This window comes from Cicer arietinum, chromosome 3 (assembly GCF_000331145.2).
Source record: "Cicer arietinum cultivar CDC Frontier isolate Library 1 chromosome 3, Cicar.CDCFrontier_v2.0, whole genome shotgun sequence".
Taxonomy (NCBI): Eukaryota; Viridiplantae; Streptophyta; class Magnoliopsida; order Fabales; family Fabaceae; genus Cicer; species Cicer arietinum.
Window position 1 is genome coordinate 74,452,785 of NC_021162.2, and position 17,483 is coordinate 74,470,267.

At 31.6% G+C, this 17,483-nt stretch overlaps 1 protein-coding gene and 1 long non-coding RNA gene across 2 annotated transcripts; one reads left to right on the forward strand and one right to left on the reverse strand.

Moving 5' to 3' along the window:
• Nucleotides 1-4,313: 4,313 nt before the first annotated feature.
• On the reverse strand, nt 4,314-10,487 carry LOC101511418 (uncharacterized). Its single transcript, XR_001143580.3, has 3 exons — nt 10,153-10,487; nt 4,673-4,784; nt 4,314-4,587 (listed from the first exon to the last, which is right to left on the reverse strand). It is a non-coding gene; the product is annotated as an uncharacterized lncRNA (long non-coding RNA).
• Nucleotides 10,488-11,319: 832 nt separating this feature from the next.
• LOC101498718 (protein SUPPRESSOR OF QUENCHING 1, chloroplastic-like) lies at nt 11,320-16,901 on the forward strand. Its single transcript, XM_027333012.2, has 10 exons — nt 11,320-11,470; nt 11,624-11,781; nt 12,685-12,734; nt 12,880-13,001; nt 13,523-13,630; nt 14,446-14,482; nt 15,022-15,269; nt 15,375-15,524; nt 15,824-16,277; nt 16,435-16,901. The coding sequence occupies exons 2-9, from the start codon at nt 11,684-11,686 to the stop codon at nt 15,986-15,988; spliced, it is 978 nt and encodes a 325-aa protein (XP_027188813.1). The 5' UTR covers nt 11,320-11,470; nt 11,624-11,683; the 3' UTR covers nt 15,989-16,277; nt 16,435-16,901.
• Nucleotides 16,902-17,483: the final 582 nt, after the last annotated feature.

Here is a 17,483-nt window from a genome sequence, read left to right on the forward strand (position 1 = left end):
CATCCAATCATATTATCCCAATTTCATATGAACTGAAAGTTCATATTGCAAACCACATTTTGGGTCAAGAATCGATCTCATAATTAAACTTTGGTTTATCCAAACTTATCATCCCAATTTCATATGAATAAAAATTCATATTGCAAACTACATTTTGGATCAAGAATCCATCTCGTGATTAAATTTAAGAGTCATTCAATCATACTATCTCAATTTCATATGAATAAAAAAATTCATATTGCAAGCCACGTTTAAGGTCAAAAATACATCTCATGATTAAATTTAGGGTCGTCCTATCATATTATCTCAATTTCATTTGAATAAAAAGTTCATATGAAAAACCACATTTAGGGTCAATAATCTAGCGCATAATGAAATCTTAAGTCATCAAAACACACTATCCCAATATAATATGAATTAAAATTCATATTTCAAGCCACATTTTGGGTCAAGAATTCATCTCAGGATTAAATTTAGGGTCATCCAATCATATTACCTCAATTTCATATGAAATGAAAGTTCATATTGCAAGCCACATTTTGGGTCAAGAATCCATCTCATCGTAAAATTTTGGTTCATACAAACATATCATCCCAATTTCATATGAATAAAAATTCATATTGCAAACAACATTTTGGATCAAGAATCCATCTCATGATTAAATGTAGAATCATCGAATCAAATTATCCCAATTTGATATGAAAAATAATTCATATTGCAAGTCAATTTTGGGTCAAGAATTCATCTCGTAATTAAAATATGAGTCATCCAAACATATTATCTCAGTTTAATATGAATTAAAAATTCATATTTCAAGCCACATTTTGGGTCAATAATTCATCTCGAGATTAAATATAGTGACATCCAATCATATTATCCCAATTTCATATGAACTGAAAGTTCATATTGCAAGCCCACATTTTGGTCAAGAATCGATCTCATAATTAAATTTTGGTTCATCCAAACTTATCATCCCAATTTTATATGAATAAAAAATCATATTGCAAACTACATTTTGGGTCTAGAATCCATCTCGTGATTAAATTTAAGAGTCATTCAATCATACTATCTCAATTTCATATAAATAAAAAAATTCATATTGCAAGCCACATTTAAGGTCAAAAATTCATCTCATGATTAAATTTAGGGTCGTCCTATCATATTATATCATATTCATTTGAATAAAAAGTTCATAAGAAAAACCACATTTAGGGTCAATAATCTAGCGCATAATGAAATCTTGAGTCATCAGAACACACTATCTCAATATAATATGAATCAAAATTCATATTTCAAGCCACATTTTGGGTCAAGAATTCATCTCAGGATTAAATTTAGGGTCATCCAATCATATTATCTCAATTTCATATGAACAATTTCATATGAAATGAAAGTTCATATTGCAAGCCACATTTTGGGTCAAGAATCCATCACATGATTAAATGTAGGATCATCTAATCAAATTATTTCAATTTTATATGAAAAATAATTCATATTGAAAGTCACATTTTGGATCAAAAATCCATCTCGTAATTAAAATATGAGTCATCAAATCATATTATTCCATTTTAATATGAATTAAAAATTCATATTTCAAGCCACATTTTGGGTCAAAAATTCATCTCGAGATTAAATTTAGGGTCATCCAATCATATTATCCCAATTTCATATGAACTGAAAGCTCATATTGCAAACCACATTTTGGGTCAAGAATCCATCACATGATTAAATGTAGGATCATCTAATCAAATTATTTCAATTTTATATGAAAAATAATTCATATTGAAAGTCACATATTGGGTCAAAAATCCATCTCGTAATTAAAATATGAGTCATCAAATCATATTATTCCATTTTAATATGAATTAAAAATTCATATTTCAAGCCACATTTTGGGTCAAAAATTCATCTCGAGATTAAATTTAGGGTCATCCAATCATATTATCCCAATTTCATATGAACTGAAAGCTCATATTGCAAACCACATTTTGGGTCAAGAATCCATCACATGATTAAATGTAGGATCATCTAATCAAATTATTTCAATTTTATATGAAAAATAATTCATATTGAAAGTCACATATTGGGTCAAAAATCCATCTCGTAATTAAAATATGAGTCATCAAATCATATTATTCCATTTTAATATGAATTAAAAATTCATATTTCAAGCCACATTTTGGGTCAAAAATTCATCTCGAGATTAAATTTAGGGTCATCCAATCATATTATCCCAATTTCATATGAACTGAAAGCTCATATTGCAAACCACATTTTGGGTCAAGAATCGATCTCATAATTAAACTTTGGTTTATCCAAACTTATCATCCCAATTTCATATGAATAAAAATTCATATTGCAAACTACATTTTGGATCAAGAATCCATCTCGTGATTAAATTTAAGAGTCATTCAATCATACTATCTCAATTTCATATGAATAAAAAAATTCATATTGCAAGCCACGTTTAAGGTCAAAAATACATCTCATGATTAAATTTAGGGTCGTCCTATCATATTATCTCAATTTCATTTGAATAAAAAGTTCATATGAAAAACCACATTTAGGGTCAATAATCTAGCACATAATGAAATCTTGAGTCATCAAAACACACTATCCCAATATAATATGAATTAAAATTCATATTTCAAGCCATATTTTGGGTCAAGAATTCATTTGAGATTAAATTTAGAGTCATCCAATCATGATATCTCAATTTCATACGAACCGAAAAATTCATATTGCAAGCCACATTTTAGGTCAAGAATCCATCTCATAATTAAATTTTTGTTCATCCAAACATTTCATTTCAATCTCATTAATAAAAATTCATATTGTAAGCCATATTTTGGGTCGAGAATTTGTAACTAAATTTAGGATCATCTTATCATATTATCTGAATTGTATATGAACAAAAAATTCATATTCCAATCCACTCAAGAATGCACCTCGTAATTAATTTTGGATCATCCTAAGTTCCTAACATAGCAACCGACTTGTCTTAGGGGATACTTATTGAAACTTTTTTATTTTTATTAGCCTTCTTATGCATGAATAATCAGGAATGATCAAGATTATACATTCTTGGATACTAATAAAAAATAATATGTTAATGTTGCAAACGAAACTTGAAAGCACTGCAGAATAATTGAAGGTCCAATCAAGAAAACCATGAATTTCAAACCCTAAAATAATGAATGTTGATTATTCAAACCCTAAATTTGAAGAAACTTGAATCCGAATAACAAAGTTTGTGAGTCTGTTGTCATCTTTTTCCAGCACCAACTAAAACCAGAAATCAACGGTTTGAATTTCAAGAACGGGATGTTACCGTTACCGTCGCAAACGAAAAAGAAAAGAAAAAGTTGCCTCAAAACATCAACGCCAAACACGAAGATGACATAGGTCAAATCAATTATAAAGAATTTGATTCAAAGTGCAGAAGATTGAAAATCGAAAATTAAGAACACACCTCTGTATTTCTTTCTCCAATTTTGTAAGAATAATCGAAATCAATCAAAGAACGGACTAGAACGAATTCAGAATAATCGAAATCCAATCAAGAAGCTCCAATCTCTTGGTGAATGGGAAACTTCAAAGCCCAGAAATTTTTTCCAATATCCTTTATACCTACGTTTCTATCAATCACATTCTTAACTTTGGAAATTTTATGAGAACTGTGATTAGCTATCACAATGTCATTTACATAGATTAGGAGGGATGTGTATGAAGGTGTGGTAGTAACCACTAGTTCAGTAGGCTTTACTTAAATTAAAGATCGGGAAGTCAATTAAAGAACCTGGTGCAAGATGTGCTGATATGGCAGGACAGGTATAGTGGAAATCATGGTCTGGATTGAGGAGTGGAATTGGTTGTTCTACCTAGCAAATTGTTGGAAACATATAGCGAAGGAAACCAACAAATTCTAAGGCTATCATCATCCAGAAATGCACATTGTAAAGTTTGAAGAGAGAACTTTTATTCAACATCATCAATGCCATTCTGTTACTGAGATATACAACTAGTAAAACTTTGAAAGTCCACAACTATTTTGGTAAGAATGACTGCTTCATTAGGGCTGAGCCACTCCTAATATGTATGGATGCTTTCTTTCCAATCCTAGCATTCTAGTAATAGATGTTTCAACACAAATAAAATGATGAACAATGCCCTTGCTTCTACACAAATCATCTGGCTTAAACACAATTTGATTATCATTTCTAATCAGTTTAGTCCTTCTTGCAAACCGATTTTCTACCATAGTAATGGAGTCTGCCACTTTTTCCAAATATATTACGAAATATTTGAATAAATTAAGGAGTCACAAAATGTAGACTATTAATTACTAACAATAAGATTGGTTTTATGATTGTTTTTTTTATCAGTGGTTGGTTTGAATATAAATTATTTTCAAGATCAATTCTAAAACATAATTAAATGAAACATGCTCTTAAGCACAGATCAATGCCCACCTTTAAGTATCTCCAAACAAGATTTGAATAAAAATGGTTAACCCCCAAACTTGACTACCAAATGTCCAACAGCGTTACATGCAGGACCTAAGTGTCCTCTCAACCTACATATCACCTAATAAACGGAAGAAAGAACAAAATATAAAAAAATGAAAGCATAAAGTTACAGTATAGACATTAGATAGAGATGGTGAATGTACTGTGTATCTCCTTGGTTCATCGCCATTAATATGATCTATGAAACTCCAAACAGGATTGTAGAGGATGAAAGTTGTGATCATGTAAATGAGAAATGCCACAAAGCCTCCAAACCTATGTCACACATGTATAAATATATATACTGTTAATCAAAGCAAATTGACAATATGCACTAACCAATTTCAGTTTAATTTCCAATTAATTCCTTCAATTTCTATCCTCTTGCAATAAACAATTTTCAAGTTTGAAATTAGATGAGTGTTTTTTGTTCTCACTCATATGATCAGATAATTCATGCCAGAAATGACGAAACCTAATATCATAATATGACTTCAACAAAATGAATGAATGTGTACAAAGAAGAGTCTTATATACAAGAAGATGAAGTAACTAATTATGTTGGGATTAACTAAATAAACCATTATACAAGAAAATGGGGCGTTATCAATGGATATTAGTGTTACTTACGACCACGACCCCTCAATTTTTTATGGCTATATCCATAGATACATAAGAAATAGGAAACAAACAAGTTAACTGATGGACTTGTCTCAATTTTTTATGGCTATATCCATAGATATTGGCACCCTTTATTTGCTGCCACATTTTCAACACGCACACTCAACATGAAGGAACCTGACAATACGCCTCAATGAGAAGGAACTTGGAAATAGTACCCCTCCCCATTAACAGTCCCTTTTCTCACTCAAGCTCTCTCTATCTCTACTCTCAGCCTCTATCCTAACAGACGCTCCAACCAGCAGCAGCGAGCCCCCACCCCATTGCTTGTCCACCACCACCAATGCCTTGTTTCACCCGGTGGCCCTCTCTCTCGGCATGAGTCGGAGAAACTAGTCCAAACTAAATAATTGTATTTGCGTAAATCTATCAATCATATTCTTAACTTTGGAAAGCTTATGGGGAGTGTAACTAACTATCACAATGTCATCTCCATAGATGAGGAGGGCTGTATATTAAGAGGTGTGGTGGCAGCCACTAGTTCATCAGGATTAACTGATATAGTAAGGTTAAGATTGGGAAATCTATTAGAGAAACTGGTGCAACAGAATCTGTCGATATGGAAAGACAGGTACAAACAAAATCACTGATTTGAATTGATGAATGGAATTGGTTCAAGTGGCAGCAGTCAGCAGGGCTTGGATAGGAAACGAATCCCAAGTGTGAGTAAGGTTATTGATGACTTTTGTATGGGAAAATATGTTCACAGAACACAATATGTCTAGAAACCATAATCCGTTTCCTAATGGGATGATAGACAACAACCCATTCCATATTCATCTTGCAATCTAAGAAGACACACTTACCCTGACCTGCCAACATAGCAAAGGAAACCAACAATTTCTAAGGTTATCAACATGTAGTAATGCACATTGTAACAGGAAAAAGGGAGAACTTTTATTCAACGTCATCAGTGTCGTTCTGTTAATGAGGTATACATGTAAAACTTCAGAAGTCCACAATTATTTTGGTAAGAATGACTGCTTCATTAGAGCTTGAGCCACTCCTAAAATGTGTTGGTGTTTCCTTTCCACCCTAGCATTCTAATCAGGCGTTTCAATACAACTAAAATGATGAACAATGTCCTTTGCTTCTACACAAATCATCTAGCCTAGACGCAATGTAATTATCACTTGTAATCAGTTTAATCCTTCTTGAGAACTGATTTTTCACCGTAGTAATGAAGTCTGCCACAAAGTATAGCCCTGTTACTACTCAATAGAAACAACAACAACAACAAAGTATTTGTGAAACATCTCTAACTTTGTAGAAAAGGAATGTCCAAACCTATAGTGCCAAATGGTGGACTCTGAAACATTATAAGAACTACTATCAATTCAAGTCGCATAATCCAAATGACAAAGGCTACACTTGAGGATAACCGAACCAATCTTCTACAGCAAGAAATTCTAAATCACACAATAATCATAAGAAAAATTGGCACTGCGTTTTTTTACCTTTATTAATATCCGGGATAAATACCAAATTGAGGTTGAAATTAGGAAAATATACGACATCTCTCTTGGAAAATATAGGACATGATTTTGAATGCCCTCAAGTCATCACATATAAGGTCAGTAGCTCCAAAATCAATGATCCAAGGGGATAGACACAACAAAACACTAAAACAGTCATGAACAACTAGATGAGAACTCAAAGAATGATCAAGTATACCATATACACCAGCTGCAATGTGAAATTTGTTGATATCTTTCTTCAAGATATCCATCCTCTGTTTGCACTATTCACGCATAAAACCACTTGACACTGCCTATTGTTTTGTATTATCATATTTCCTCTCTCCATCTTCAGACACAAAATTCACATTAGACTTCATCTTGAAAGCAACAAAAAATAGGTTTTTGCAGTACTGTGGGATGTTTTCCTACAGAAATTGCACTATTTTGTGCTCCAATTGCCCTTTCCTCTACCAAATGGTTTCTTACAGTCTTACCATCAATAAGTTTAACCAAGGACTCAAATTTTTCCCTCCATTTTGTCTCTCATGCTCAATCAATGTTGAGAAAAAGTATTAAAGGCATAAGAATAAAAAATCATATTGCAAGCCTTATTTTGAGTCAAGAATTCATCTCGTGATTAAATTCAGAGTCATCCAATCATATTATCACAATTTCATATGAATAAATAATTGCAAATCACATTTTGGTTCAAGAATTCATCTAGTGATTAAAATTCAGGTCTTCTAAACATACTATTCATGAATAAAAAATTCATATTGCAAGCCACATTTTGGGTCAAGAATCCATCTCGTGATTAAATTTAGAGTCATTCAATCATACTACTCCAATTTCATATGAATAAAAAAAATTATATTGCAAACCACATTTAAGGTCAAAAATCCATCTCGTGATTAACGGGTCATCCTATCATATTATCCCAATTTCATTTAAATAAAAAGTTCATATGAAAAACCACATTTAGGGTCAATAGTCTAGCGCATAATTAAATTGAGTCATCAAAACACACTATCCCAATATAATATGAATTAAAATTCATATTTCAAGCCACATTTTGGGTCAAGAATTCATCTCAGGATTAAATTTAGGGTCATCCAATCATATTATCTCAATTTCATATGAACTGAAAGTTCATATTGCAAGCCACATTTTGGGTCAAGAATTCATCTCAGGATTAAATTTAGGGTCATCCAATCATATTATCTCAATTTCATATGAACTGAAAGTTCATATTGCAAGCCACATTTTGGGTCAAGAATTCATCTCAGGATTAAATTTAGGGTCATCCAATCATATTATCTCAATTTCATATGAACTGAAAGTTCATATTGCAAGCCACATTTTGGGTCAAGAATTCATCTCAGGATTAAATTTAGGGTCATCCAATCATATTATCTCAATTTCATATGAACTGAAAGTTCATATTGCAAGCCACATTTTGGGTCAAGAATCCATCTCGTAATTAAAATATGAGTCATCCAAACATTTTATCCCAATTTAATATGAATTAAAAATTCATATTTCAAGCCACATTTTTTGGGTCAAGAATTCATCCCGAGATTAAATTTAGGGTCATCCAATCATATTATCCCAATTTCATATGAACTGAAAGTTCATAATGCAAGCCACATTTTGGGTCAAGAATCATTCTTAATTAAATTTTGATTCATCCAAACTTATTATCCCAATTTCATATGAATATAAATTCATATTACAAACCACAATTTAGGTCAAAAATCCATCACATGATTAAATGTAGGATCATCTAATCAAATTATTTCAATTTTATATGAAAAATAATTCATATTGAAAGTCACATTTTGGGTCAAAAATCCATCTCGTAATTAAAATATGAATCATCAAATCATATTATCCCAATTTAATATGAATTAAAAATTCATATTTCAAGCCACATTTTGGGTCAATAATTCATCTCGAGATTAAATATAGTGACATCCAATCATATTATCCCAATTTCATATGAACTGAAAGTTCATATTGCAAGCCACATTTTGGGTCAAGAATCGATCTCATAATTAAATTTTGGTTCATCCAAACTTATCATCCCAATTTCATATGAATAAAAATTCATATTGCAAGCTACATTTTGGGTCAAGAATCCATCTCGTGATTAAATTTAAGAGTCATTCAATCATACTATCCCAAATTCATATGAATAAAAAAATTCATATTGCAAGCCACATTTAAGGTCAAAAATACATCTCATGATTAAATTTAGGGTCGTCCTATCATATTATCTCAATTTCATTTGAATAAAAAGTTCTTATGAAAAACCACATTTAGGGTCAATAGTCTAGCGCATAATTAAATTGAGTCATCAAAACACACTATCCCAATATAATATGAATTAAAATTCATATTTCAAGCCACATTTTGGGTCAAGAATTCATCTCAGGATTAAATTTAGGGTCATCCAATCATATTATCTCAATTTCATATGAAATGAAAGTTCATATTGCAAGCCACATTTTGGGTCAAGAATCCATCTCAATTAAATTTTGGTTCATCCAAATATATTATGTCAATTTCATATGAATAAAAATTCATATTGCTAGCCACATCTTGCGTCAAGAATCCATCTCATCGTAAAATTTTGGTTCATAGAAACATATCATCCCAATTTCATATGAATAAAAATTTCAAGCCATATTTTGGGTCAAGAATTCATCTGAGATTAAATTTAGGGTCATCCAATCACGATATCTCAATTTCATATGAACCGAAAAATTCATATTGCAAGCCACATTTTGGGTCAAGAATCCATCTCATAATTAAATTTTTGTTCATCCAAACATTTCATTCCAATCTCATTAATAAAAATTCATATTGTAAGCCATTTTTTGGGTCGAGAATTTGTAACTAAATTTAGGATCATCTTATCATATTATCTGAATTGCATATGAACAAAAAATTCATATTCCAATCCACTCAAGAATGCACCTCGTAATTAATTTTGGATCATCCTAAGTTCCTAACACAGCAACCGACTTGTCTAAGGGGATACTTATTGAAACTTTTTTATTTTTATTAGCCTTCTTATGCATGAATAATCAGGAATGATCAAGATTATACATTCTTGGATACTAATAAAAAATAATATGTTAATGTTGCAAACGAAACTTGAAAGCACTGCAGAATAATTGAAGGTCCAATCAAGAAAACCATGAATTTCAAACCCTAAAATAATGAATGTTGATTATTCAAACCCTAAATTTGAAGAAACTTGAATCCGAATAACAAAGTTTGTGAGTCTGTTGTCATCTTTTTCCAGCACCAATTAAAACCAGAAATCGACGGTTTGAATTTCAAGAACGGGATGTTACCGTTACCGTCGCAAACGAAAAAGAAAAGAAAAAGTTGCCTCAAAACATCAACGCCAAACACGAAGATGACATAGGTCAAATCAATTATAAAGAATTTGATTCAAAGTGCAGAAGATTGAAAATCGAAAATTAAGAACACACCTCTGTATTTCTTTCTCCAATTTTGTAAGAATAATCGAAATCAATCAAAGAACGAACTAGAACGAATTCAGAATAATCGAAATCCAATCAAGAAGCTCCAATCTTTTCTTTTTCCGATTCGTCAAGTTCGCAGCTCTTTTTCTTTCTCCAATTCGTCATGTTCGTTCGCAGCTATTTTTTTCTCCAATTCGTCATGTTCGCACCTATTTATCTCTCCGTGAAGCAGACTCGAAACCCACAATATGTTAACGGTACACAACCGGACCCTTTTATTTACTTTTTATGAATAGCTGGAAATTTTTTTTGTCAAAAACAGTTGGATTATGGTGTAACCTTATACTCTGTTTTTGTATGTGAAGTAAATTTTTTTATACGAACCTTAAACCGTTTTTATTTTACCAAATAATTTTTTTTTACGTCTGTTGAACAAGATAACGTTCACTCATATTTATAATTTTTTATATGATAATAGTATTATAACTTTTTTACTAAAGTATTTACAATATTTTATTGCATATATAATAAAAACAAATCATATGTGTACTTTATTATTTAATCAAAAAAGATAAAAAAAATTATTAATTTATTATTTCCTTTTTTTTCTTCGTAATTTCTTCTAAAATTTTGATTCATCTAACACATAACTTTATAAAAATCGTTTATAACATGTCACTCTTTATAATGTTTTATGGAATTATAATTTTTATTATTGGGAGACAGGTTTTTTGCAACACAGTATTTATGAGTCCGACATTATTAGGTCTAATAGGTGTATATAAATGACAGGTGACCCGATTGATCAACTATAATATTATCTTATATTTTTGTATTAATCGTATTAGAAATATGTCAAACATTAAATAAGAATATCTCTTATACTTTAGCAAGCCATAGAATCCAAGACGTTTGTTATATGTTAGAGGTCTCACAATCACATAATACTCCACAATTCTTGTTGTTGACGCATTAATGCATATTTAGACATTGTATTTGCCTAATTTTCATGAATACCGAAAAAACCCCACCAAAGTCTCATACAAACAGTTTCATTGACATTTGTATAAGTTGATTTCATCTTGGGCATGGTACAACCATACATCACCCATAAGACCTTATGATTATCATTAAAAAAATTTAAAACCGCAAGTACAAAGAAAAAACTACACACAAAAAAGGGTTATTCTTATAAAAGTGTCTACTCTTATATTTATTTCTGCTCTAAAGGGAGATTGATTTTGCTAATGAGAAAGTGTTTACTCTTGCTGGAAATGGGACCAAGGGCTCTGATTATATTGGAGGAGGAAAAGGAGACACTCAGGTAATTAAATTAATTTGTAAATTTTGAGGATGAGTGACATGCACGTAATATACAGCTAAAAATCCAAGATGGACCTCATAATTTTTTCAAACATAATCTTGTTAGGCTCCTTAATGAACCACAAAGTTAGACTCAATTTTCTCCCTTATCCAGCTCCTTAATTCTCCTTGGGATGTCTGTTTTCATCCATTTGAAGAAAATATTTATATTGCCATGGCTGGCCAACATCAGATTTGGGAGCACAATATATTGAGTGGAATTACCAGAGCCTTTAGTGGTGATGGCTACGAAAGAAATTTAAATGGATCCAGGTATCACTTCTTCAACTGAAGATACACCCAACTGATGTTGAACTTCATTTACATTTCAAGTGTTCTTTTGTGGACTGTATTGAGCGGCCTTTGATTACCATGTTGCTCAGGATTTATCTTACAATTGTACAATCATTATGTATATCTTTAATGCTATATACCAACACCAATAAATTTGAAATTGAACTTATAGTATTCAAAATGAGGAATGCCATCAATACACTCTTTGATGTATTATTGAAGACACACTTTATGATTATTCATTCTTTAAAAAGTCAATAATTTTTTTAAAAGCGATCAATTAAAAAATGAACTAATCGTAGAGTGCGTCAAAAATAATGTGTTGCTCGTGTTCCTTTTTTTTTTTTCCACATTCTATCTTATCTTGTATTCTCTTTGACTGCTTCTCGCATGCTTCTGTGTTAATCTCTTCTCTTGGCTATTGATGCTGGCCGTTCAACATATTTCACTGTGATTGCATGATGTTTATCTGTCACAATCATTCATTATTTTATGAAGGTATTTGGAATGAATCTAAGAGATTGTGTCATGGTTATCTATGCTGACAATGTCATAATTAATTTGCTCTGGAGTTTAATTTGATTGTTGCCTAATATGATGGGGATATTGGCTAGGTATACCTCTTTTCTTGAAGCACTTTCAGTAACTTGAGAGTTTGAAACTGTCATTTTAAGAAATTCCTTTTGCTGATCTTATATACAGCAGTTAATGATGTGAATTAAATAGTTTCATTTTCTAAGACAAAAAAAAATGTGTGTATTTGTGTTTGGTTGAACTGTGGTTTTGAAATATAAGTCCCGTTTATTCCATGTGTTTTATTTGGTGATTTTTCAAATAGAAACTCTGAAAATCTTCTGATTATTTATTTTTTATTTGAGATAGTTCTACAAGCACATCCTTTGCACAACCTTCTGGTCTTTCACTGTCTCAAGGTAACACATGGTCACAATTCTCTTGAACTTTGATTTAAACTGTAAAAATATGTTATTAACACACAAGAAACACAGAAAACATATTTTTACATAAACCAATTGTTATTAATACTAATAAATGATTCACATGATTTTGCATGATAAGATCTAAGGGAAATATACATAGCTGATAGTGAGAGTAGTTCAATTCGAGCTGTTGATCTGAAAACAGGAGGATCTCGTTTGCTAGCTGGTGGTGATCCTCTCTTCTCGGAAAATTTGTTTAAGGTAGTTCTAATACAATTTGTAAGCGTTTTATGTAGTTTTTTTTTCATCAGCTTGCGCCTTGCAGTACTAATTTTTCTTCTATAATTAAACTTCTTTATCATTGTCAAGCACAAGCAAACCGCTTTTTACTAGGTGGAGTTGAGTGGGGCTGAGAGCCATAGTGGGGCTGAGTGCATGGCTCAATCGGTACTTTTAAGTCTTGTTATAAATTAGGTCCATAATAAATCTCTCTTAATGGTTTGAGCTTTCTTTGGTCTCCATCTACCTCTGACTAATGGTATTTGGTCAACCTCTTTGCCGGTGCTCTTACAAGTCTTCTCCATACATGCTGCCATAACCACTTAAGGCAGGATTCAATCATCTTTTTAACAATGGGTGTTACCCCAATTTTGTCTATAATAGCCTATTTTATCTTGTGTAACTACTCGTCGATTGTTAACAATTTTTCATTTATTTATAACCTTTCTCTTAAGAATTCCTTTTTCCTGACAACCTACTTCTATGTTCTCAAACTTCTGCAGTTTGGTGATCAAGATGGAACAGGCTCTGAAGTACTTCTTCAACATCCGCTGGGGGTTGTGTGTGGAAATGATGGCATAATTTATATCACGGATAGCTACAATCACAAGGTAGATCAGACCAAATTACTTTTGCAATCATTATAGCCCTGGCATGCAGTGTATCTTTAGAGAGAACATCAATTGATTGTATTTGTGTGTGTGTGTGTAATACTTCAAAGCGGAATATATGTTATGATATTTTATATGTTCCTTTTGTCTTTATGTGCATTTTCCAAATTCTGTCTTTGCTGATGTTTCTGAAAATTCTCTCCTCATTCTTATTTATGTATGGTTCTTGTGACACTAAGATTGACCGGTCAGCCTGCAAGTTTCTATTAGTAATTAATATTTCATGTTCAAGCGACTTGGTTTAAACTTCTGTATATATCAGATACTACAATTACCCTTTTGCTTTGAAATCTTGCAAAGGTGTCTTGTCTAATTCTTCTCCCATTTACCGGCTTAGGACCTGTACTGGAAAATTCTAGAACATTTAGATTTTTGTCATCAAACTTATCTAATGAATGTTTGGAAGCATGCATGATACAACCGACTTAGAAAGTAACAAGTAAAATGGACAGACATGCCCTAGCCCCAATACTCGCAGTAACTGAATTTCCTACTCTTTTCTAATTTGTTTTAAATATTTCAGATCAAGAAATTAGATCCTACCAGTAAAATACGCTTTTGAAGATTGTAAATCTGACAGTCGTATTTCTTGTTTTATATAGATTGTAAATTGCACATTTGAAAAGATGTTTCTTATGCTCTTAATGTAAATGCTCATGCAAATTAATATCAATATAACAAATCAAAACAAATGAAGTCTTGCTTACCTAATAGTCATGGATATATGTTAAAACATATTTTTTAATGTTTTGCAGCTCTCTGAACCCGCAGGAATTGTTGAAGGGAGCAATGGTAATGCTCTTTTTACTGCAATCTATTTCATTATTCTTTTAAATGTTTTCATACATTAATCTTAATGAATCTAAGAGGATCACACACATACTACATTTGTGTCTGATACTCATTACTTTAGACCACGTGTGTGTGTGTATTGGTACATATATACACTCACACATGCACGCACACATTAAGAAAATACCTTATAATTTGGATTGATTTAGATGTGAACACCCCTAATTACAGTCATACATACATCAACTGCAATTGATATAAGAATAATGCTAACAACACACTATCTTCTATTGGTAAGAATTCATATGGGTCCTACCAAATTTATGTAAGACTTGTTTGTATTTCAACCAATAAGGAGTGTGTTTGAAAGAGTATGTTACTAATGCTCTTCTTGATATAATTGTTATCTCATTATGCCTAAATACAATATTCACAAACTAACCTTTGTCTTACAAGTATACATCTTATCCATAGAATTTATGAATGTTGATTCCTTGAAATAATCTCAGTCTTAGAATTATTATTTATTCTTTTTACAGGGAGACTATTCATAGCCGATACAAAAAACAGCCTAATCCGATATTTGGATTTGAACACTAATGAATTTGAACTCTGTACCTTGGAGCTTAAAGGATTTCAGCCTCCCAAACCAAAATCAAGATCTTTTAAACGTCTCAAGAGACGGCCAACCGCTGACATGGTGCCAATTATTAATGACCCCATTTCATCAGAGGAAGGAAACTTGTCTATTAAAATATCTTTACCAAATGGGTATCATTTCTCAAAGGTTCTCATCATTGTCCTCTCGTTCAACCACTAAACTGTAGTTCAATTCATTACATATACACGAGACTATATTTCATTGACTACCGCCCTTAAAATTCCATTGCAGGAAGCTCGTAGTAGATTCAGTGTTGATATTGAACCTGAAAATGCTGTGAATATCAATCCTCTAGATGGACTCCTTAGTCCAGAAGGATCTACAACGCTTCACTTTAAGAGATCCTCTCACTCTGCTTCAATCGGAAGAATTAATTGCAAGGTATGCCTCATTAAAGTAAATAGTCCGCTCCTTCAATGAAAATAAGCAAAGAAGTGTAGTTAGTAATATTATACATGTTAGGGGAGGGGGAAATGTTAGTCGCATGGATTGAACGCTGAACCTCCTACATATAACTTTTTCGGTGTCCCTTAGCCAAACCACTGAGCTATTGCTTCGGGGACACGAGCAAAGAAGTGTTAATTAATGTCAGAAATATCTATAGCTGCTTTAGCCTTTGTTGATTCTGATATAGGAAGTAGCCTCAGTGAAAATATAAACAATATTTTCACTCTTTGCAGATTTACTATTGCAAGGAAGATGAGGTTTGTTTATACCAATCCTTGCTGTTTGAGGTCCCCTTCCAAGATGGAGTTTTTAACACTGCCCAAGCAGACGTCACTCTTGCCCATTTTGTGAAACCCAAAAGTTCGACTAGCAACGTACTGCAGCCTATTGCCCCATAGCACGTTGAACCAGGTTTTTTACCTCAGTCTCATGGCATAATGACATTGAGAAAACCGTCATGTATGCATGTATGTGTTGCTTGCTCACACAATTTCCATGTCCCATCGTGTATTTAACCGGCGACATGGGAATTAGGTAATATTGCTGGTGATTTCCTGAGGGATTTGTTCTCAGTCATGGTACACTCCTGGCAACAGTGATCTGTTGAATCCATAAAATATCTATCTTGATCGCTTCATGGACTATATTTAATTTGTGCCGTGAAAAGCCGCTCCAAAACTCGAACAGGTTGGGAAAAAATTTGCTCAAAATATTGCTTGTACATTAGAGTTAGCAGATCTTATGTAAATTAATAAAATATATAGTATTATCAAAACTAAAATAATTTACGTTGTTATCATTTCTTATCCAACAGCATGTTCATGCTCTAGTGTTATCTTTTCAGATTCAACCTGCATTGCCTATCCTTGGAAACTTTTGTTGATGACTGATGAAAAAGTTGTAGTAAATGCATGTCGGGCTCTTTTTTTCCTTACTTACGCCGGCTCATGGGAAATGATCGAAGCTGTCATTGAAGCAAATGTTTTCCCAAGACTTGTAAAATTACTACGCTAATCTATCTTTCTTTTTTAGTAACAGAACCATTGACTTAATATATGTTTCCTTTACCTTTTGTGAACTGACTAAATTATACAGGTCTCCAGGATAAAAAATTATTGTGTCTGTTTTGAAGACTATAGTAGAGATTGCACAAATTATGGTTGTTATATTGATTCTAAGAATCTCTAATCACATCGTCGTGGTTGTTGAACATGTCACACGAGAGTTATATAGACGGTTGAGACTTGAGAGAGTATGATTCTGTATATACATTACTTCAATTAAAATAAAACTAGAATATAATTCGCGCGTTGCACGAATATTTAGACTTTAACATATCATTTAGACTTTAACATATCAGTAATATTGTGAATAAAATTTTAAAATTTTAAAAATAATATAATATATATAGACTTTAATATATTAGCAATATTATGAATAAGATTTTAAAATTTCAAAAATAATATAATTTATTTATTTTGTATGTAGAGTATTTTTTCAAGTGAGTTTATTTGAGTAATTATTATATATGAGTTGACAAACACACATTTGAAGAATATGTAAAATATTTTGTAGAACGTAATTACAACTAATTCATATATTTAGTATTAAAAATCCACAGTGATTATCATCTTACAAACAAAATTCATAAATTATATTTAGTGTTAAAAATATTAAAAGTGTTTTAATAAATATTAATATATTTAATTATCTACCTCAAAATCAAATTAGTTATGCTCTTCTAATGTGTGGTAAATCTAAATTTATTTTCAAAATATTTTAAAAAAAATATAAAAATGATTTTGTCATTTGGTATTCATTTCATTCTAATTTTGTCAAAGAAATGACAAATCTAAATTCCAATATTTTGAGTATGAAACTTCTATACAACAT

What these genes read in the sequence shown, in the direction of transcription:
- LOC101498718 (XM_027333012.2), top strand. Translation starts at nt 11,684, where the DNA reads ATGGCTGGCCAACATCAGATTTGGGAGCACAATATATTGAGTGGAATT. An exon ending in AATTGTTGAAGGGAGCAATG is followed by an intron (nt 14,483 to 15,021) that starts GTAATGCTCTTT and finishes TTCTTTTTACAG; the next exon opens with GGAGACTATTCATAGCCGAT. An exon ending in ATGGGTATCATTTCTCAAAG is followed by an intron (nt 15,270 to 15,374) that starts GTTCTCATCATT and finishes ATTCCATTGCAG; the next exon opens with GAAGCTCGTAGTAGATTCAG.